Source organism: Mesoplodon densirostris, chromosome 4, assembly GCF_025265405.1.
Source record: "Mesoplodon densirostris isolate mMesDen1 chromosome 4, mMesDen1 primary haplotype, whole genome shotgun sequence".
NCBI classification, from domain to species: domain Eukaryota; kingdom Metazoa; phylum Chordata; class Mammalia; order Artiodactyla; family Ziphiidae; genus Mesoplodon; species Mesoplodon densirostris.
In genome coordinates, this window is record NC_082664.1 from 62,920,617 (window position 1) to 62,943,550 (window position 22,934).

The following is a 22,934-nucleotide window of genomic DNA, read 5'->3' on the forward strand; positions in this document are numbered from 1 at the left end:
ATGTTGGTAATGAAGAAAATAAAAATTCAAACTAAATGAGATAATACTACACACCCACTAGGATGGCTAAAATTTGAAAGTTATAATAGTACCCAGTACTGGTGTGGAGCTTGCATATACTGCTGGTAGTACAACCAGTTTGTAAAATTAGTTTGGCCCTACAGCTGAACAACTGCATACCCTATGTACCAGATGTTCTACCCCTACTTGTGTATCCAAAGGAAATGAGTATATGTGTGTCACGTACAAGAAAGTTGAAGGAAACAGTATTTGTGATCATCAAAAATTAGAAACACTCAACTGTCCATCAACAGTAGGATGGATAAGTAAACTGTAATATATTCATGTAACTGAATACTATACAAAAATTAAAAGGAGCAAACTACAGCCACATGCAATAGTACATAATATTCAATGAAATAAGTTAGAATTGAAAGAAAACTACCTAATGATTCTTTTTATATAAAGTTCAAAAACAACAGGCAAAATAAACCAAGAATGTTTAGGGACACATACTTATGTGTTGAAACTATAAAGAAATACAAGTCAGGACAGTGGTTACCTTCTCAGGAAGGCAAAGGCACAAGTGGGTGCTAGAAATGTTGTTTCTTGACCTGATAATGGTTACACGAGCATTTACATTGTGATAAGTCATTAAGCTGTATGTATGTACTTTGTATACTTTTTTTGGATGCTTGCTGTATTTTTCTATAAAAATGTTAATGTTAAACAAAAACTGTGAGTGAAGAGATGAATAGGTATGGCTACATACACATTTTAAGCCTCTTCAAAACAAAACTTAGATGAAAAGAAAAGCAACAAAATGGAAACTGTATTATGCACAATAAGGTTGGAAGAGCAAAGTTTAATATCCCAGTTACAATAAGATAGCACAGAAATCTATATGAACAGTTCTCTGTACTGAATGAATACAAAGTATATGAAAAGAAATCCAAAGAAATAAAATATAGGTCAATACTTCAAAAATTGATAGTGTAACTAGTATTCAGGAAATGCAATTGAAACAATTCTAAATTATCATTTCATGCCATTTAAGTTAAACTACCCACTACTCTTAGGGTATAGGTAAAGATTTTCCTTCACTAGTAGCACTAAAAATCGATTCACTACTTTTAAAGGGCTGTCTGATGTATTTCAAGAAATTTTCTTTCCTGAGAATGTATTTCAAAAAAAAAACCATTCAAAAACCATATCTAAAATAATTCTCACCTTGCTTGAGAATTTTGGGGATCTATATTTAACAAGGCTGTAAAATCCTCTTCAGCTGCAATCCAGTTTTCATTTTCATAGTAGAACATCCCACGTTTAAATAATGCCTCTGTTCTTCTGGGATCATAAAAGATACACTACATGGGGGTATGGAGGGGAGGCACAAAAACATATCACATAATGAAAAAAAAACAAGAAAAGTATATAATCCCATAGCAAACTAAATGGACTAAAACCATGTTTTAAACTTCAGATTACATAAAAACAAACTACTTTAAGATGCCAGAACTTTCAGATTTGCATTTGAAGACCATGCCTTTACGAAGTCCATTTGTCATCAAATTCTAGAAAGGGGAGGTTTTATTAAAAAAAACAAAAACACTATCTATCTAGCCTACGTTTGGTAGTGTATATATGTCCATGCCTCTCTTTCGCTTTGTCACAGCTTACCCTTCCCCCTCCCCATATCCTCAAGTCCATTCTCAAGTAGGTCTGTGTCTTTATTCCCGTTTTACCCCTAGGTTCTTCATGACATTTTTTTTTCTTATATTCCATATATATGTGTTAGCATACGGTATTTGTCTTTCTCTTTCTGACTTACTTCAGCAGAGCACAGGGAGATCAGCTCGGTGCTTTGTGACTGCCTGGAGGGGAGGGATGGGGAGGGTGGGAGGGAGGGAGATGCATGAGGGAGGGGATGTGGGAACAGATGTATATGTATGACTGATTCACTTTGTTATAAAGCAGAAACTAATAAAAAAAAAGTAAAAAAAAAAAAGTAAAAAAAAAACAAAAACAAAAACAAAAACAAAAACAAAAACCAGCACATACAAGAAGCCAAGGTTTCTGCCCACTAAAATTTTTATTAATAAAACCTCATAAGTAATTGTTCAGCTAGAGTAGGGTTATATTGGATCTATCATGGCATTTTATTCCAATTAAAGACAATATATATTAGATCACATCAAGGCTGATTCAATGAAATTAAATATGGATTAATTTAGTCCCTAAAACGGTGAAAAAAATGAATCAGCCTTGGCATGGTTCATTCATTTCACATTGACATACAATAGAGTAACGAGACTAAATCATTGTAAACTCAGTTGTAAAGTTCCTTGCCTATTGATAGTGGGGAGAAAAATGAAGCACAAAGATTATGAAGTATTTTTAAAACAGGGAAAAAAAACCTCTAAAGATTCTGAAGTTTGTTTGACCTCAAGTTGCTGCATTAGCCAATCTTTAAACTATTGGTGCTAGATAAAGGAAATGATCAGAAAAGATATTTTAATAATTTTAATATCTTCAAAAGAGATTTGTGGTCACTTCTAAACAAGAAGTTACCAAACATAATATTCTCTTGAAGCAAAAGAAAGTCAAGTATGTGGCTAACCATCATAGATTAAGAAACAGGGCAGTTGGGAACATGAAAAGCTAAATTATTTCAATAACATCTAAGTTCTCAATTGTACTAAGAACTAAGAATTTAAAGTCAGGAGTTCATGGTTACAATTCTGCCACAATCAGTGGAATATCTGCCTGACTCTAGCCTCAAAATACAGTTCAGCTAAAATTCACTTCCTCAAGGGAATTCTCTGATATCCCCCAACCAAACATAAATTGTCTCTCATAATCTTTATTTCCATCATAGCATTCATCACAATTTGTAATTATATATTAGTGTATATATTTATTTCTTTAATATCTGTTCTTTAAATTATAGGCTCCATGTAAGCAGGAAACACGTCTGTTTCATTCACCAAGATTTATCTACACTACACAGTGCCTTAGCCAATAAATATTTGTGAGTAAATGAATGAATGAATGAATGAATGAGCCAGTGAGCATAGCTTTCTTTTAAAGCAGAGAGGTTTGCTGCAGAAGAGAATCGGCTACGTCTCAAGAGTTAAGAAGCAGAAAATGATTTTCTCCATTGTTTGAAAGAAAGAAGCAATCTTCAAAGGTTTCTTTATTCACTGCTTCATAGTCCAAGAGAAGAGAGCTGGAAAAGTCAAGTCCCCCTCAAAGTTGCCTCTTGCCTCAATGCTCCCACACCTGACTCTGATGTAAATCCATCCATTCAAAAAAATCATTGACATACTGTTAATATCAATCCCAGTAACAAATGTTCTAGGGCCTAATCTAAAATAAACTAATTTTAGGGCTTCCCTGGTGGCGCAGTGGTTGAGAGTCCGCCTGCCGATTCAGGGGACACGGGTTCGTGCCCTGGTCCGGGAGGATCCCACATGCCACGGAGTGGCTGGGCCAGTGAGCCATTGCTGCTGGGCCTGCGTGTCCAGAGCCTGTGCTCTGCAGCGGGAGGGGCCACAACAGTGAGAGGCCCACATACCGCAAAAAAATAAATAAATAAAAAATAAAATAAAATAAAATAATTTTGATTATATAACATATGAAAGCATTTCAACAATTTGCTCTAATATTAGGATGAGAATATCATGCTCTAAAATATATAAATGGCAGAATTATATGTGATACAGCTTACTTTAGAAAAGTCATCAATGGCCAGTACTTTGTCTTCTATTTCGTACATCTCACCCCTCCTGAAATACATATCAGCATCCATGGGCTTGCACTTAATTGCTTGAGTATAATTTAGAATTGCCAAAGTACTGTCTTTTTTTCCTCTGAAAATTTCTGCCCTTGAAAAATATGCCTCTAAAGAAAATTAAAAAGGTAAAATTTAGTGTTACAGTCCTAAATTTTTAAAGATGAATCCTTCACCCTCCAAAAATGTAGTCTTAGAATAATGTATCTCTATTATACTTTCTTTGCCATTTAACTTAAGATTTGTTTTTTATTTCAACAATGCAAAATTTGTTCTCAAAGCCTGGATAAATGCTTATGGTTAAAAGTGTTTTCAATTTCAATATGAAATAACAAAAATTAACTTTTCTTTTTTGTATATCTGAAATGTTTCATAATCCTTTAATATTCATAGTAAAAAGTTATATTTTGATGGTACAAAATCTTATGGACTTTTAGCAGAGATCAGCATAGATTTAAAAAAACATTTATTAAGCTCATGTTATATTCTAGGGGTATGTTGTGGGTGCTGGAGATACAAAGATGAATATGACATTTTCTCATTCCCCAAAAGTTCCATGTCTAGTCATTCAAGTTGGTTAGAGAATGGTACGTAAATACAAACGTAAATGTGAAGTCTTAAGAACGCTACAACTCTAATTCAGACTAAATTTGTAAATCATTTCTATAACTAAAAATTGTAAGTTCCTATTCTTCTTATGGGATGAGCAGTAAGGAACTAATTTATTGTAATGTATACCAAGGACATTAACATTTCAAACCATGATAAGTATTTTTAAAACAATAGGATCACAAACAGTCCTAAATATATGATATCGAGAATAAATTTAACTTGGGAAGTCACAACCTTTTGTGGAGATGTATATGTCTTGAATTATGTATCTTTATACCACTAAATGACCAAAGCTTAGGTAAAGATCTAAGTAATATAACTGCACAGACAACCCACCTGCATTATTTTTATTATATTTATTTATATAATTCAAGTCATCCAAAGCTTCATTAATTCTGCCTTGGAAAAGATAAATGAAATGTCGGTGCCAATAGGCATTGAGAAACAATGGCTCCAAGAGTATAGCCTAGAAAATAAATGTATAAATTCAATTTAAATTGATTTAAGGGAAGATATCCCATCAAATAAATTTTCAAACATTATTGATCCCAATGGCTTTGTATGTGTATAGTATAAAATGATGCTTCCCAATCTGACAGACAAAATCAAATGTTTTTAATGTTAATTATTTGAAAATGCCAATAATCATAATTTCACAATCCCATATGTATAATACAAATATTCATTGTTCAAAATTCTAGTAAAAGTTAATATATAGTTATAAGCAAGGATAAATTGTTAATATTATTATTTTGATTAAATAAAAACTTACTTCCTGTAGATCATTCATGGCACTCTGGAACTTTCCCAGTTTCCTATAAAGAGCTCCACGCCTACAATATAAAAATGCAGGATATTCCTTCTTACTATTTATTTCTTCAGTCAAGATCTCCACTTCGGATTCATAATGTCTAATGACCGCTGGAGGAAGACCAGACTCCAAAGAATCACTCAATTCTATTTTTGGTGTTTTTTTCACTCTTTCAGACGAGTCTTCATGAACAGATATTTTAACAACTTTCTCTCTTGGGGTTGTCTTCTTTTGTTTAGGCTTAGAGAACATGTCAAGAGCCCATGTTTGAGGACCACTATTTTCTGGAATTCTTCCTTTACTTTGGGCAAATTTGTCAAAATTTAAACACAAAGGTAGACTGGGACACCGTAATAGACGTTCATATAGTGGAACTTTGAGCAAAAATTTCTTCTGTCCAGGAAGGATTCCATGAGACTCTGATCTAGTATTCAAAAGAGTGATTTTTAAATTACAGAAATATAATTTTTATAATGAATAAATCAACTCAGCCACAGAAAAAATTACTATTTCTCTGTTATCAAAATAAAATTACATGGTACTTTTATGCAAACCAAGTCCTCCTGTTCATTCATTGAGATCATATGAAGAATCTCTGTGAGTTTATGAAAGCAGAAGACTGTTATTAAAGATGCAGCCTTGGGCCTCCCTGGTGGCGCAAGTGGTTGAGAGTCCGCCTGCCGATGCAGGGGATACGGGTTCGTGCCCCGGTCTGGGAGGATCCCATATGCCGCGGAGCGGCTGGGCCCGTGAGCCATGGCCGCTGAGCCTGCGCGTCCGGAGCCTGCGCGTCCGGAGCCTGTGCTCCGCGACGGGGGAGGCCACAACAGTGAGAGGCCCGCATACCGCAAAAGGAAAAAAAAAAAAAAAAAAAAAAAAAAAGATGCAGCCTTTGTAGAGAACTGAAATAAAGAGTCAGTGCTCCCTTCAGGCTTAATTTACACCCCTACCACCAACCAGAGGACATACAATGGAGAATTGAGGAGTTAAAACTTGATGTGAGAAAGGAAATGACATCTAAATGGTTTGCAAGGACATGAACTTGAGGAAGAAGGAAAGATTTGCCTCCACAACAGGCTAACAAAAAAAATCCTAGACTTCATCCCAAACTTAGTAGGCAATCAAATCAGATGACATGTAATAAGCTTTCAAATGGTATGTTTCTTCTAGGATTATCCTCCTCAAACTCTCCATTTCCCACACAGTTTTCATTCAGTAGCATTTATGCATGCCGGTGCTGTACTAGCCACACAAGATAGAATAAACACATTCTACGGGAAGAAAAAAAAATCACACCCCATCATTTCATTAATATTTACCGAGTGTGTACTATGAGAAAGACTCGTGCTAAAAGTAGGAGAATAAGAGTGAGAAAAATCAGTACCCTTCCCTTTCCTTAGTGACACTACCCACTCTTCTCTACACTCTAGTGCAAGCCACCATCACCTCTTCTGTCTAGAGTACAATAACTTCTTAGTTCCCTGCTTCTCCTCTTGGTCTCATCCATTCTCCACATGGCAGCTAGCATGTTTTTTTTTTTAAACAAATGTAAATCCGATCATGTCACTCCCTCCAAGAGTTTTCTCTAGTACCTAGAATACAAATCAAACTTTTCACCATAGTCTACAAGACTCTACATGATAAGACCCCAGCAAATATCTCTAATAACACTACTTTCTCGCCTCCCACTGTTCCAGGCACAGAGCAAGCCTCAAGGGTATTGCATTTTCCAGTCCTTCTGAGTGGCTGACTCCTTCTCAATTACTATTTCTGGTCAAATGCCACCTTAGAAAGACCATCTGTGCCAAATAGGTTTTGTTTCCACCTGCACATTTATCTCTATCCTCTGCCTTGCTCTTTGCCCTGGAGTACTAGTCTGTACAGACTATAGACATAGGATCCCTTGCTGTCTTCTAATCAAATATGTCCAATTAGGAGCCCTGAAAAGGGAAAGAGTGAAGTCAAAGTATTTATTCCTCTGGTCCCCTCCTGAAGGGTTGCCTCACACTGGCCATGATCTTTGACCAAAGTTCACTACTTATTTCAAGGAAATCCTTTCCATACAATTTCTTTCTTCCAGGTTCTAGTAATCACACCCTCTTTTTGTCCTCTCATACTCAGGGGTAGAGATTGGCTCTATTATTTCTAGTCCCAGGATACTACTCTATCATTTGTGGTTTCCCTATGCCCTGACATCTTTGTAAATTGCCCTTGTTATACCTTCCTAGAATTATTCTAAATTGAAAGTGCTGTTTACTCCTGGGACCCTGACTGATAAATTAATTGGTACCAGAGATGGGCCCAGGAAATACACACACAAAAGGATGCTTCAATGAGTGAATTATAAAAGTAAGGCCCAAACCATAATACATTTCTTAAACTATAACAATTGTTGATTAAACAAGACCTTTTAAGAATTTTTGGAGGCTTGGATAACTCATCATACACAAGTGTAAGTTTACTGAGTCTTAATCCTTTCTTCAGTTTCATCTTCTTTTTCTTGGGATAAGCAACGTAAGTAATGCCAGCTTGTCTAGATGATTCAATGAGAGAGAGAGACAGGTCTCTCGAACTGTATCTGCCCTGCATGTTGTCTAAGATAGTATCTGTATTTTCTTTCACGGAGACGGGTTCCTCAGTTTCATTTTGCTCAGCCATCCAGTGCTCCAACTCCTTTGTTTTTTGAAACATCACCTCTTTCATATTGCTTTGCATGTCATCCTTAATCTCTAATGGAGTTATGGTCTCCTTCTTCAACTCAACTGCAGATTTTACTCTCTTATTTATAAGGAGACAAAGAAACAGAAAAAATATTTAGTTGCTGTACATTTAAAATTAATTCGGTTACAATTGCTATTAATGTAATTTGGTCACTATTGAAAAATTTTAAATCATCTATTCTTGATGTTTTTCAAAAGTGAGCTTATAAGTTAACAGTGGGTTAGTTAAAGCAAAGTGCAATAATTTGGTCACAGGACATTGCATTAGCTACATAAAAGTAACACCAAAAAGTAGATATGAATTAATTGTGATTTTATATATTCTTAATTAAAAATGAATGCTCTTTACATATCCAAATAAAGTGCATGCTCTACTTTTAGTTTAATGCAAAAACAAGTGGTAGAATGGGCAAAAATTATTAAAATGCCTTACCTTATAAAATCAATTTGTGGGACTTCCCTGGTGGCACAGTGGTTAAGAATCCGCCTGCCAATGCAGGGGACATGGGTTCGATCCCTGGTCCGGGAAGATCCCACATGCTGCGGAGCAGCTAAGCCCGTGCACCACAACTACTGAACCTGTGCTCTAGAGCCCGCAAGCCACAACTACTGAGCCCATGTGCCACAACTACTGAAGCCTGTGTGCCTAGAGCCTGTGCTCCACAACAAGAGAAGCCACCGCAATAAGAAGCCTGTGCACCACAACGAAGAGTAGCCCCTGCTCACTGCAACTAGAGAAAGCCCGCGCACAGCAATGATGATCCAATGCAGCCAAAAATAAATAAATAAATAAATAAAATCAATTTGTAAGTCTATTTTCAAAAGCACCTTAACAATATTGAATTTCTATACATAGTATTCAATTATTTTCAATTCAATACTTACAGGCTTAAATAACAGAATTTCAGCCTAATATTCATTTTATCTAATCATTAGAGAACCAACTTAATTTTTAATAATAATATTAATATAATACATTAATAAATAATTTACAAGAATTATGCATTAGTAACTTGAAACTCTAACAACACTCATTACTAATAAAAGAGAGAGCAGTTCCAATCCTTTGATACAGCATTCCTTGCCTTTTGAGCTACTGTCACTAAATTAACTGCATTTAACTTTCCTAGTAAATAATAATTTGTTACAGAAATATTTTTCTTTATAGTGAATATAGGCCCAAATTCCAAATATAACAATTCCATACAAGCTGGTTATATACTTTAAGATGTACTAAAGTGCAAAAGGGATATTGACCCTCTCTGTGACTTACTATATATACTTCCCCCATCTCAAGAAATTGTGTTCAACTCAATATGTAATTAGAATAGAGAATAGAGAAATACAGACTATAGAATATATGTATGTGTATGTATATGTATATATCAAGAAAAATAAACACATATGTATGTACCAAGAAAAAGTAGAACAGCCTGAAAAAAAGTAGAATGTAAGATTTTCATATTCCCCGCTTGCTGACTAGCTATGGATTATGCAGCTCTGTAGAACACTTGAGAAGGAATTACTGACAGAATCTATAACTATAAAGCAGAACTAAAAGGTAGGTTTGGGTTTTTTGTTTGTTTTCCAGCTTCACTGAGATATTATTGACATATAACATATATAAGCTTAAGGTATGCTGTGTAATGATATGGTAAACATATATACTGTGAAATGATTACCACGATAAGGTTAGTTAACACCCCAATCCCCTCATATAATTACCATTGTTTTTGTGTGGTGATAACATTTAAGATCTACTCTTTTAACAACTTTCAAGTATATAATATAGTATTGTTAATTATAGTCACCATGCTGTACCTTAGAGCCCCAGAATTTATCTTATAAATGAAGGTTTACACCCATTGACAAACATCTCCTCATTCCTCTTCTCCTGCCCCAGCCCTTGCAACCACAATTCTATTTTGTTTCTAAAGTTCTGCTTTTTAGATTCCACATATAAGAACAGTATTTATCATTCTACTTTTTATTATGTAAGTTTCAGGTGTACAACACTCTCATTCAACTACAAAGTTACCACCCTCAAAGTCTACCGTCCATCACCATAAAACTGACCCCCTTCACCCCTTTTCCTCATCCCCAAGCCCCCTTCTCCTCTGGTAACCAACAATCTGTTCTCTGTATCTATGAGTTTCTTTTGGTTTTGATTTACTTATTTCTTTTGGTTTTGTTTCATTTTAAATTCCACATATGAGTGAAATTATATGACATTTGCCTTTTTCCTTCTGACTTATTTCACTTAGAATAATACCCTCAAAGTCCATCCATGTTGTCACAAGTGACAAGATTTCATTCTTTTTATGGATGAGTAGTACTCCATTGTGTGTGTGCATGTATATGTATAAGGCACACACACACACACGTATATATGTGTATATATATATACACATATATATATACACCACTATGTATGTATGTATGTATGTATATATATATATATATATATATATGCGCCACATCTTCTTTATTCATTCATCCATGGATGCACACTTAGGTTGTTTCCATATTTCAGCAATTATAAATAATGCTGCAATGAACATAGGAGTGCATATATCTTTTTCCAATTATTGTTTTCATATTCTTTGGATAAACACCCAGAAGTGGAATACCCAGATCACATGATAATTCTATTCTTAATTTTTTGAGGAACCTCCATACTGTTTTCCATAGTGGCTGCACCAATTTACAATCTCACTAACAGTGTAAGAAGGTTCCCTTTTCTCCACATCCTCTCCAATACTTGTCATTTCTTGCCTTCTGGATAATAGCCATTCTAACAGGTGTGAGGTAACAGTTCACTGGTTTTGATTTGCATTTCCCTAATAATTAGTGATGTTGAACATCTTTTCATGTGCCTGTTGGGCTACCTGTATATCTTCTTTGGAAAAATGTCTATTAAGATCCTCTGCCCAGAACTTCCCTGGTAGCTCAGTGGTGGAGAGTCCGCCTGCCGATGCAGGGGACACGGGTTCGTGCCCCGGTCTGGGAAGATCCCACATGCCATGGAGCGGCTAGGCCCGTGAGCCATGGCTGCTGAGCCTGCGCGTCCGGAGCCTGTGCTCCGCAATGGGAGAGGCCATAACAGTGAGAGGCCTGCGTACCGCCAGAAAAAAAAAAAAAAAGACAGACACAGAGACCAATGGAACAGAATCAGGATCTCAGAAATTATAGCATGCATATATAGTCAACTAATATTTGACAAGGAAGCCAACAATACTCAATGGTGAAAGTATAGGTTCTTCAATAAACTGTCCTGGGAAAATTGAATATTCACATGCTAAAGAATGAAATTGGACTCCTATCTTACACTACACACAAAAATTAACTCAAAATGAATTTAAAAACTTAAATGTAAGACCTGAAACTGTAAAACTAGAAGAAACCACAGGGAAAACTTCCTTGATGTTGGTCTTGGTGATGATTTTTTGGATATGACACCAAAAGCACAAGCAACAAAAGCAAAAACAAGTGGGACTACATCAAACTTAAAAGCCTCTGCACAGCAAAATAAACAATCTGCAGAATGAAAAGGCAACTTACAAAATGGGAGAAAATATTTACAAACTATCTATCTCATAAGGAGTTAATTCCAAAATATGTAAGAAACTCTTCCAACTCGATAGCAAGAAAAACAAACAATCCAATTTAAAAATGGGCAAAGAAACTCAGTAGAGATTTTTCCCAAGAAGACAAGCAAATGGCCAACTGGTTCATGAAAAGATGCTCAATGTCACTAATTATCAGGGAAATGCAAATAAAAATCACAGTGAGATATCACCTCACACATGTTAGAATAGCTATTATCAAAAAGACAAGAAAAAAAGAAAAAGACGAGACATCAAGTGTCGGTGAGGCTGTGTTGGAAGTGTGAGTTCAAGTGTTGGAACCCTTGTACACTGTTGTGGGAAATGTAAATTGGTACAGCCACTATGGAAACAGCATGGAGACTCTTCAAAAAATTAAAATTAGAACTACCATATGATCCAGCAATCCCACTTCTGGGTATATAGCCAAAGGAAATGAAATCAGGATCTTGAAGAGATATCCACACTCCCATTTTCATAGCCACATCATTCACAATAGCCAAGATATGGAAACAATCTACCTATCAACAGATGAATGAATAAAGAAAATGTGATATAGATATAGATATACACACACAATAGAATGTCATTCAGCCATAAAAAAGAAGGAAATCCTGCCACTGGCAATGACATGGATGGACCTTGAGAACATTCTGCTAAATGAAATAAGTCAGATAGAGAAAGAGAAATACTGTATGACCTCATATGTAGAATCTAAAAACAAACAAACAACAAAAAAAAACCCTCATAGATACAGAGAACAGATTCATGGTTGCCAGAGGCAGGGAGTAGGAGATGGGCAAACTGGGTGTGGTGGTCAAAAGGTACAAACTTTTAGTTATAAAATAAATAAGTCCTGGGGATGATTTAATGTACAGCATGGTGATTACAGTTAAAATACTGTATTGTATATTTGAAAGTTGCTAAGAAAGTAGCTCTTAGAAGTTCTCAGCACAAGAAAAATGGTGTAAATATGTGGGAGGATGGATGTTAACTAGACTTACTGTGATGATCATTTCACAATATACACAGGTACCAAATAATTATGTGGTACACCTGAAACTAATATAATGTTATATATTAATTATATGTCAATAGAAAAATCTTAAGGATGGTGTCAGTGCACAGGGATACAAAACAAAACAATCAAAATGTTGGTAAGAAAGAAGAATGCCAGAAATGAAATAGGAAGCAGGCTAAAGTTAAGCAGGTTAAAAGCAAGTTAGAAGCAAGTAACATAGAGAATCAAGGAAGCTGAGTGTCAGATTTCAGAGAGAAAAACAAAAGCTGGGAGCTATTTGCCAATGCCACTAAACATAAGATCGGCACTCAAAAACGCTTATGGATTCTGGTTGCAGAGGAAAGTCCATTGCGTTTGGTAAGAGAAGGTGTGGGTTTAAGTACTAGGTCTGCCACTTATCACTTTCTGACATTTGCTTTTTCATATATAAAACAAGGAGAGTATCTGTCCCATCTTCGCTCCTATCAGGATATTGTGTAGCTCAAGACCAAACTGGAATAGAGTCCATGAAAATGCATTAACACTGTGAGCCCAATGCAAGTGTAGATCAATATTATAAGTGACTTGAGACAGAACACCCACTGAACGCTGGCAGAAGACCTCAGACCTCCCAAAAGGCAAGAAACTCCCCACGTACCTGGGTAGGGCAAAGAGGAGAGATTCCCGCACAGAGGATCGGTGCCGACCGGCACTCATCAGCCCGAGAGGCTTGTCTGCTCGCCCGCCGGGGCGGGCGGTGCTGGAAGCTGAGGCTCGGGCTTCGGTCACAGCGCAGGGAGAGGACTGGGGCTGGCGGCGAGAACTCAGCCTGAAGGGGGCTAATGCGCCACAGCTAGCTGGGAGGGAATCCGGGAAAACTCTGGAGCTGCCAAAGAGGCAAGAGACTTTTTCTTCCCTCTTGGTTTCCTGGTGCGTGAGGAGAGGGGATTGAGAAGGCTGCTTAAAGGAGCTCCAGAGAGGGGCGCGAACCGCGGCTGAAAGCGCGGAGCCCAGAGACGGGCTTGGGACACTGGGGCTGCTGCTGCCACCGCCAAGAGGCCTGTGTGCAAGCGCAGGTCACTGTCCACGCCCCCTTTCTGGGGAGCCTGTGCAGCCCGTCACTGCCGGGGTCCCGGGATCCAGGGACGGCTTCCCTGGGAGAACGCACGGCGCACCTCGGGCTGGTGCAACATCACGCTGGCCTCTGCCACTGCAGGCTCGCCCCGCACTCCGTGAGCCTCCCTCCCCTCCGGCCTGAGTGAGCCAGAGTCCCCGAAGCAGCTGCTCCTTTAACGCTGTCCTGTCTGAGCGAAGAACAGATGCCCTCCAGCAACCTAAACGCAGAGGAGGGGCCAAATCCAAAGCTGAGACCCGGGAGCTATGAGAACAAAGAAGAGAAAGGGAAATCTCTCCCAGCAGCCTCAGAAGCAGTGGATTAAAGCTCCACAATCAACTTGATGTACCCTGCATCTGTGGAATACATGAATAGACAACGAATCATCCCAATTTGAAGAGCCAAGAGTCAGTGCTGTGCCTCTGAGGTAGGACAGCCAACTTCAGGACACTGGTCCACAAGAGACCTCCCAGCGCCACATACTATCAAACGGCGAAAATCTTCCAGAGATCTCCATCTCAACACCAGCACCCAGCTTCACTCAACGACCAGCAGGCTACAGTGCTGGACACCCTATGCCAAACAACTAGCAAGACAGGAACACAACCCCACCCATTAGCAGAGAGGCTGCTAAAATCATAAAAAGTCCACAGGCACCCCAAAACACACCACCAGACATGGACCTGCCCACGAGAAAGACAAGATCCAGCCTCATCCAACAGAACACAGGCACTAGTCCCCTCCACCAGGAAGCCTACACAACCCACTAAACCAACCTTAGCCAGGGGGGACAGACACCAAAAACAACGGGAACTACGAACCTGCAGCCTGCAAAAAGGAGACCTCAAACACAGTAAGATAAGCAAAATGAGAAGACAGAAAAACACACAGCAGGAGAAGGAGCAAGATAAAAACCCACCAGACCTAACAAATGAAGAGGTAATAGGCAGTCTATCTGAAAAAGAATTCAGAATAATGATAGTAAAGATGATCCAAGATTCTATTTCCAAGATCCAAAATCTTGGAAATAGAATAGACAAAATGCAAGAAACAGTTAACAAGGACCTAGAAGAACTAAAGATGAATCAAGCATCAATTAAAAACAAAATAAATGAAATGAAAAATACTCTAGATGGGATCAATAGCAGAATAACTGAGGCAGAAGAACGGATAAGTGAGGTGAAAGATAAAATAGTGGAAATACCTGATGCAGAGCAAAATAAAGAAAAAAGAATGAAAAGAACAGAGGACAGTCTCAGAGACCTCTGGGACAACATTAAACGCACCAACATTCAAATTATAGGGGTTCCAGAAGAAAAAGAGAAAAAGAAAGGGACTGAGAAAATATTTGAAGAGATTATAGTTAAAAACTTCCCTAATATAGGAAAGGAAATAATTAATCAAGTCCAGGAGGCACAGAGAGCCCCATACAGAATAAATCCAAGGAGAAATACGCCAAGACACATATTAATCAAACTGTCAAAAATTAAACACAAAGAAATCATATTAAAAGCAGCAAGGCAAAAACAACAAATAACACACAAGGGAATCCCCATCAGGTTAACAGCTGATCTCTCAGCAGAAACTCTACAAGCCAGAAGGGAGTGGCAGGACATAATTAAAGTGATGAAGGAGAAAAACCTACAACCAAGATTACTCTACCCAGCAAGGATCTCATTCAGATTTGATGGAGAAATTAAAACGTTTACACACAAGCAAAAGCTGAGAGAGTTCAGCACCACCAAACCAGCTTTACAACAAATGCTAAAGGAACTTCTCTAGGCAAGAAACACAACAGAAGGAAAATACCTACAATAACGAACCCAAAGCAATTAAGGAAATGGGAATAGGAACATACATATCAATAATTACCTTAAATGTAAATGGACTAAATGCTCCCACCAAAAGACACAGATTGGCTGAATGGATACAAAAACAAGACCCATATATATGCTGTCTACAAGAGACCCACTTCAGACCTAGAGACACATACAGACTGAAAGTAAGGGGATAGAAAAAGATATTCCATGCAAATGGAAACCAAAAGAAAGCTGGAGTAGCAATTCTCATATCAGACAAAATAGACTTTAAAATAAAGACTACTAGAAGAGAAAAAGAAGGACACTACATAATGATCAAGGGATCGATCCAAGAAGAAGATATAACAATTGTACATATTTATGCACCCAACATAGGAGCACCTCAATACATAAGGCAAATACTAACAGCCATAAAAGGGGAAATCGACAGTAACACATTCATAGGAGGGGACTTTAACACCCCACTTTCACCAATGGACAGATCATCCAAAATGAAAATAAATAAGGAAACACAAGCTTTAAATGATACATTAAACAAGATGGACTTAAGTGATATTTATAGGACATTCCATCCAAAAACAACAGAATACACATTTTTCTCAAGTGCTCATGGAACATTCTCCAGGATAGATCATATCTTGGGTCACAAATCAAGGCTTGGTAAATTTAAGAAAATTGAAATTGTATCAAGTATCTTTTCTGACCACAACGTTATGAGACTAGATATCAATTAGAGGAAAAGATCTGTAAAAAATACAAACACATGGAGGCTAAACAATACACTACTTAATAACCAAGTGATCAATGAAGAAATCAAAGAGGAAATTAAAAAATATCTAGAAACAAATGACAATGGAGACACGACGACCCAAAACCTATGGGATGCAGCAAAAGCAGTTCTAAGAGTTTAGTTTATAGCAATACAATCCCACCTTAAGAAACAGGAAACATCTCGAATAAACAACCTGACCTTGCACCTAAAGCAATTAGAGAAAGAAGAACAAAAACACCCCAAAGTTAGCAGAAGGAAAGAAATCATAAAAAGCTGATCAGAAATAAATGAAAAAGAAATGAAGGAAACAATAGCAAAGATCAATAAAACTAAAAGCTGGTGCTTTGAGAAGATAGATAAACAAAATTGATAAACCATTAGCCAGACTCATCAAGAGAAAAAGGTAGAAGACAAAAATCAATAGAATTAGAAATGAAAAAGGAGAAGTAACAACTGACACTGCAGAAATACAAAAGATCATGAGAGATTACTACAAGCAACTCTATGCCAATAAAATGGACAACCTGGAAGAAATGGACAAATTCTTAGAAATGCACAACCTGCCAAGACTGAATCAGGAAGAAACAGAAAATATGAACAGACCAATCACACGCACTGAAATTGAAACTGTGATTCAAAATCTTCCAACAAACAAAAGCCCAGGACCAGATGGCTTCACAGGCAAATTCTATCAAGCATTTAGAGAAGAGCTAACACCTATCCTTCTCAAACTCTTCCAAACAATTTCAGAGGAAGGAACACTCCCAAACTCATTCTATGAGGCCACCATCACCTTGATACCAAAACCAGGCAAGGATGTCACAAAGAAAGAAAACTACAGGCCAATATCACTGATGAACATAGATGCAAAAATCCTCAACAAAATACTAGCAAACAGAATCCAACAGCACATTAAAAGGATCATACACCATGATCAAGTGGGGTTTATTCCAGGAATGCAAGGATTCTTCAATAGACACAAATCAATCAACGTGATACACCATATTAACAAATTAAAGGAGAAAAACCATATGATCATCTCAATAGATGCTGAGAAAGCTTTCGACAAAATTCAACACCCATTTATGATAAAAACCCTGCAGAAAGTAGGCATAGAGGGAACTTACCTCAACATAATAAAGGCCATATATGACAAACCCACAGCCAGCATCGTCCTCAATGGTGAAAAACTAAAACCATTTCCACTAAGATCAGGAATAAGACAAGGTTGCCCACTCTCACCACTCTTATTCAACATAGTTTTGGAAGTTTTAGCCATAGCAATCAGAGAAGAAAAGGAAATAAAAGGAATCCAAATCGGAAAAGAAGAAGTAAAGCTGTCACTGTTTGCAGATGACATGATACTATACATAGAGAATCCTAAAGATGCTACCAGAAAACTACTAGAACTAATCAATGAATTTGGTAAAGTAGCAGGATACAAAATTAATGCACAGAAATCTCTGGCATTTCTATATACTAATGATGAAAAATCTGAAAGTGAAATCAAGGAAACACTCCCATTTACCATTGCAACAAAAAGAATAAAATATCTAGGAATAAACCTACCTAAGGAGACAAAAGACCTGTATGCAGAAAATTATAAGACACTGATGAAAGAAATTAAAGATGATACAAATAGATGGAGAGATATACCATGTTCTTGGATTGGAAGAATCAACAGTGTGAAAATGACTCTAGTACCCTAAGCAATCTACAGATTCAATGCAATCCCTATCAAACTACCACTGGCATTTTTCACAGAACTAGAACAAAAAATTTCACAATTTGTATGGAAACACAAAAGACCCCGAATAGCCAAAGCAATCTTGAGAACGTAAAATGGAGCTGGAGAAATCAGGCTCCCTGACTTCAGACTATACTACAAAGCTACAGTAATCAAGACAGTATGGTACTGGCACAAAAACAGAAATATAGATCAATGGAACAGGATAGAAAGCCCAGAGATAAACCCACGCACATATGGTCACCTTATCTTTGATAAAGGAGGCAGGAATGTACAGTGGAGAAAGGACAGTCTCTTCAATAAGTGGTGCTGGGAAAACTGGACAGGGACATGTAAAAGTATGAGATTAGATCACTCCCTAACACCATACACAAAAATAAGCTCAAAATGGATTAAAGACCTAAATGTAAGGCCAGACACTATCAAACTCTTAGAGGAAAACATAGGCAGAACACTCTATGACATAAATCACAGCAAGATCCTTTTGGACCCACCTCCTAGAGAAATGGAAATAAAGACAAAAATAAACACATGGGACCTAATGAAACTTCAAAGCTTTTGCACAGCAAAGGAAACCATAAACAAGACCAAAAGACAACCCTCAGAATGGGAGAAAATATTTGCAAATGAAGCAACTGACAAAGGATTAATCTCCAAAATTTATAAGCAGCTCATGCAGCTCAATAACAAAAAAACAAACAACCCAATCCAAAAATGGGCAGAAGACCTAAATAGACATTTCTCCACAGAAGATATACAGACTGCCAACAAACACATGAAAGGATGCTCAACATCTTTACTCATTAGAGAAATGCAAATCAAAACTACAATGAGATATCACCTCACACCAGTCAGAATAAACATCATCGAAAAATCTAGAAACAATAAATGCTGGAGAGGGTGTGGAAAAAAGGGAACACTCTTACACTGCTGGTGGGAATGTGAATTGGTACGGCCACTATGGAGAACGGTATGGAGGTTCCTTAAAAAACTACAAATAGAACTACCATATGACCCAGCAATCCCACTACTGGGCATATACCCTGAGAAAACCATAATTCAAAAATAGTCATGTACCAAAATGTTCATAGCAGCCCTATTTACAATAGCCCAGAGATGGAAACAACCTAAGTGTCCATCATCGGATGAATGGATAAAGAAGATGTGGCACATAAATACAATGGAATATTACTCAGCCATAAAAAGAAACGAAATTGAGCTATTTGTAATGAGGTGGATGGACCTAGAGTCTGTCATACAGAGTGACGTAAGTCAGAAAGAGAAAGACAAATACTGTATGCTGACACATATATATGGAATTTAAGGAAAAAAATGTCATGAAGAACATAGGGGTAAGACAGGAATAAAGACAGAGACCTACTAGAGAATGGACTTGAGGATATGGGGAGGGGGAAGGGTAAGCTGTGACAAAGTGAAAGAGAGGCATGGACATATATACACTACCAAACGTAAGGTAGATAGATAGTGGGAAGCAGCCGCATAGCACAGGGAGATGAGCTCGGTGCTTTGTGATCGCCTGGAGGGGTGGGATAGGGAGGGTGGGAGGGAGACGCAAAAGGGAGGGGATATGGGAACATATGTATATGTATAACTGTTAAATTTGTTATAAAGCAGAGAAATAAAAAATAAAATAAAAAATAAAAATAAAAATAAATAAAAATAAGTGACTTGATTTATAATATACCAAGTAAAGTCAAAGTATGAATATGGACACTTCCAAGAGATGTTGGAAATCTTCAGTTGGCACTATGAACAACAATCTTACAGGGGCTACCAAATACATACGCAGTTGAATCCAAAATTTCAGTCAACTCTGGATGAATCAAGTGATCACACTATTTCAGGAAAGCCAACAAAAAGCATAGGTGGTGATTATTACTAGAAATGTAAACATTTTTTTGAATAACAAAAACTGAAAAATTATCATACCTTTAATTGTGGAGATTGCATGCTGAAACATTTCTGGATATTTTCAAATGAGGCAGATTTTCTTAGGAAAAACAACTGTGAAATAATTAAATGACAAATATACACTGACTCTAGACACTATTTGGTAAACTAAAATATCATATGACAATCGGCTAATAATAACTGTTTAAGTAAATTAATGAAATGCAGAAACACTAATTAAAATACAGGTTCTTACTGATTTTGAAATCACTGACTTCACAGATGGGAGCAGAGCTTAAAATCCATCAATTAATTTTGAAAAGTGTGTAACAATGCCAGCTATCTTATTGTTTTAATTCAACATATATAACAAACACTAAAGTTTCCAGAAAGTAGCACAGGTGTGTGCAAATGTGCCATAGATATGCTGGGCCATTAATCCTCTTAGCCCTGGGGCTGCACTAGTGGGACCTGGAGTGGCTACTGTTCCTCCTACTTTTCAGTGGCTACTGAACAGTCTCCTCTAAATCATGAGCAACCTCAACCTGTTACCCCATAAGGCCACACAAATATTATTATTTGCTATGAGAACTATTATACTAAAAGAGTTGTGAAGTACTAACATACTAAATAGAGTAGAAAGTACAAAAAAATGACATATTTCATGTATGATGGTGGAAACAGACATAAAGAAGTAACTATAATCCAAAGCAGCTGTAACAATGACTGTAAAGATAGCATGAATCAGGTATAAAGAGAGCACAGGAGAGGTGGAGGTCAATTCAGAATGGAAAGGATCCTGGATTGACCAGATTGAAGAGGTAGCATTAGGGCCGGCCTGTAAAAGGTAGTGACATTTCCATAAACTGAGAAGGGGTTGAGAACATCCCAGGCCAACGGAATAGCCTAAACAAACACAGAGAAGTGTCAAAGTTCTGGGATTTTAGTCCCCAAGGACTCTGGTGCAGGCAGAGTACAGGGTACCTGGGGGTTACATGGAAGCAGAAGCATAATGGGAGGTAAAATAGAAAATATAGTCAAGGCCAGGTTATGAGGCTTAGTTAAGCACTCTGACTTTGATAGGTGGAGTTATTCAGTTTGTTGAGATTGAGTGTTGTAATTACACCTGTGTTTTAAGAACATTGCTGGGGACAATAGGGAGGATGGATTAGAAACAGCCGTTAAAAACAGTAATATCTGACAGGTAGGTATAAGTAATGCTACTAGAGTAGTCTATGCATTCCAAACTAGAAAGTGTCATTTGTTGGTTCAATTATGTTTTTAAGTGATGGTCACTGTTCTAGGTGCTGTGGATAAAACAAGAATGATATGACCCCCATATTACTCAGACTAATGAAAAATAAAAAGATAAAACATATATGAGGACAAATATTTAATAGGCAATAGTGATATATGTTAAAAACAGCAAAAGTGATCTATATTAAATAGAAATATTACTCCAAAACAAAAAGTATTACCTGACTGTTTGGGGAATACGGAAGGAGGCACAGACACATATTAAACCTAGTGTAACTGACCAGAATGGGGATTTGATTTGTCCAAGGTCAATAAGGCTCTCTACTATGTGACACTCAGCATCCCAAGTGATCACCAAGGGGAGTAAGGGCTGAATGCCTTAAGGAAAGAAAAATAAAACCCTTTCTTGTTTGTCCCTGATAAAGTTCAAGATATTTATTAAACCACTAATATAAATTTCATACCTTTCTTCTTCCCTCAATCGCCCTTTTCTCTCCAATTGTGTTTATTAATTAGTTTATTTAGATACACTGAAGGGATAATAATGTCATGGGCATGAGTCCAATCACCATTTAGAGAATTCAGTTTTACTCTGTTTCATAGCCATAAACAATTCCATCCCTGCATTTGGTCAAAAGATTCATAAACATGTTCCTTTGATCATTTAAGACCTCGGCAAGCAGTGATAAATGAATGCAAACCCAGACGTTTTGGGAATTTTAGGAAAACTCACAGCAGATATCCTGCTATTGATTAGTAAATAATATCTTCTGAGTGTCATAAAGACCACAGATTTGAAAGAGGAAACATGTCCTCTGCAAAGACACTAGTGAATTTTCTGAGGCATTTCCCAGAATGAGGAAGCATCAAGAAATTATTTCTGAAATCACCAGAAATAATATCTGAACTGTAGTCACATAAAGCCACCAACCCATAATTTAGAATCAAAATTATACTTACCCTAGAACTTCTCCTACACTGATTTAAAGTAATGATACTTTCCTTGCTTTCAGATGTAAATTTCTCAAATAAAATTCTGCTTGCTTGCACACTCTGTGATAAAAAAAAAAGATAACAGTTTTAAGCTATATAGTGGAATACTTTTAAAAGCCTATGATTACCATTGCTTCATAGTATAACACTGTTACCGAAAGAGCAATATACAGGAAAGGTAGAATTCTAGAAAACACCAGAGATGCATCAAAGTCTGGCTGCAGACTAAGTATTTGGCCAAAACCCACAGTTTGGCTTCGGCATTGGACTTTAGCCAAAGAGATACTTCTACATTATTTCTGACATCCCTGGTCTTAAGAGCAATCGATGGTCCTATGACCTCATAGGTTGGCATTGAATCTCTTTAGTATATCAACGTCAGTATTATGAACAAAACATATCATTTGGAGTTACTGACAATATGCAACTATTCACTGACAAATACAAGTAAGCATTCTAAATATTAATTGGAATGAAAATTTCCTTAAATGCTTTATAATTTTAACTCAGTCAATTAAATTATATAAATATTTATTGTTGTAAGGGTGAATTACTGCAATAATTATGATTTTTTTTTTTTTTTTTTTTTTTTGCAGTACGCAGGCCTCTCACTGTTGTGGCCCCTCCCGTTGCAGAGCACAGGCTCCGGATGCGCAGGCTCAGCGGCCATGGCTCACGGGCCTAACTGCTCCGCGGCATGTGGGATCTTCCCGGACCGGGGCACAAACCCGCGTCCCCTGCATCGGCAGGCGGACTCTCAACCACTGTGCCACCAGGGA

At 37.2% G+C, this 22,934-nt stretch overlaps 1 protein-coding gene across 1 annotated transcript in view; it reads right to left on the reverse strand.

Annotated features, from left to right (window-relative positions):
• Window positions 1–22,934, reverse strand: part of TTC6 (tetratricopeptide repeat domain 6) — a 216,366-nt gene that overhangs the window by 57,058 nt on the left and 136,374 nt on the right. Inside the window, 7 exon segments of the mRNA XM_060098150.1 lie at window positions 1,231–1,367; window positions 3,731–3,903; window positions 4,742–4,871; window positions 5,178–5,640; window positions 7,624–7,994; window positions 19,945–20,019; window positions 22,123–22,215. Of these exon segments, the coding sequence (XP_059954133.1) occupies window positions 1,231–1,367; window positions 3,731–3,903; window positions 4,742–4,871; window positions 5,178–5,640; window positions 7,624–7,994; window positions 19,945–20,019; window positions 22,123–22,215 (1,442 nt within the window).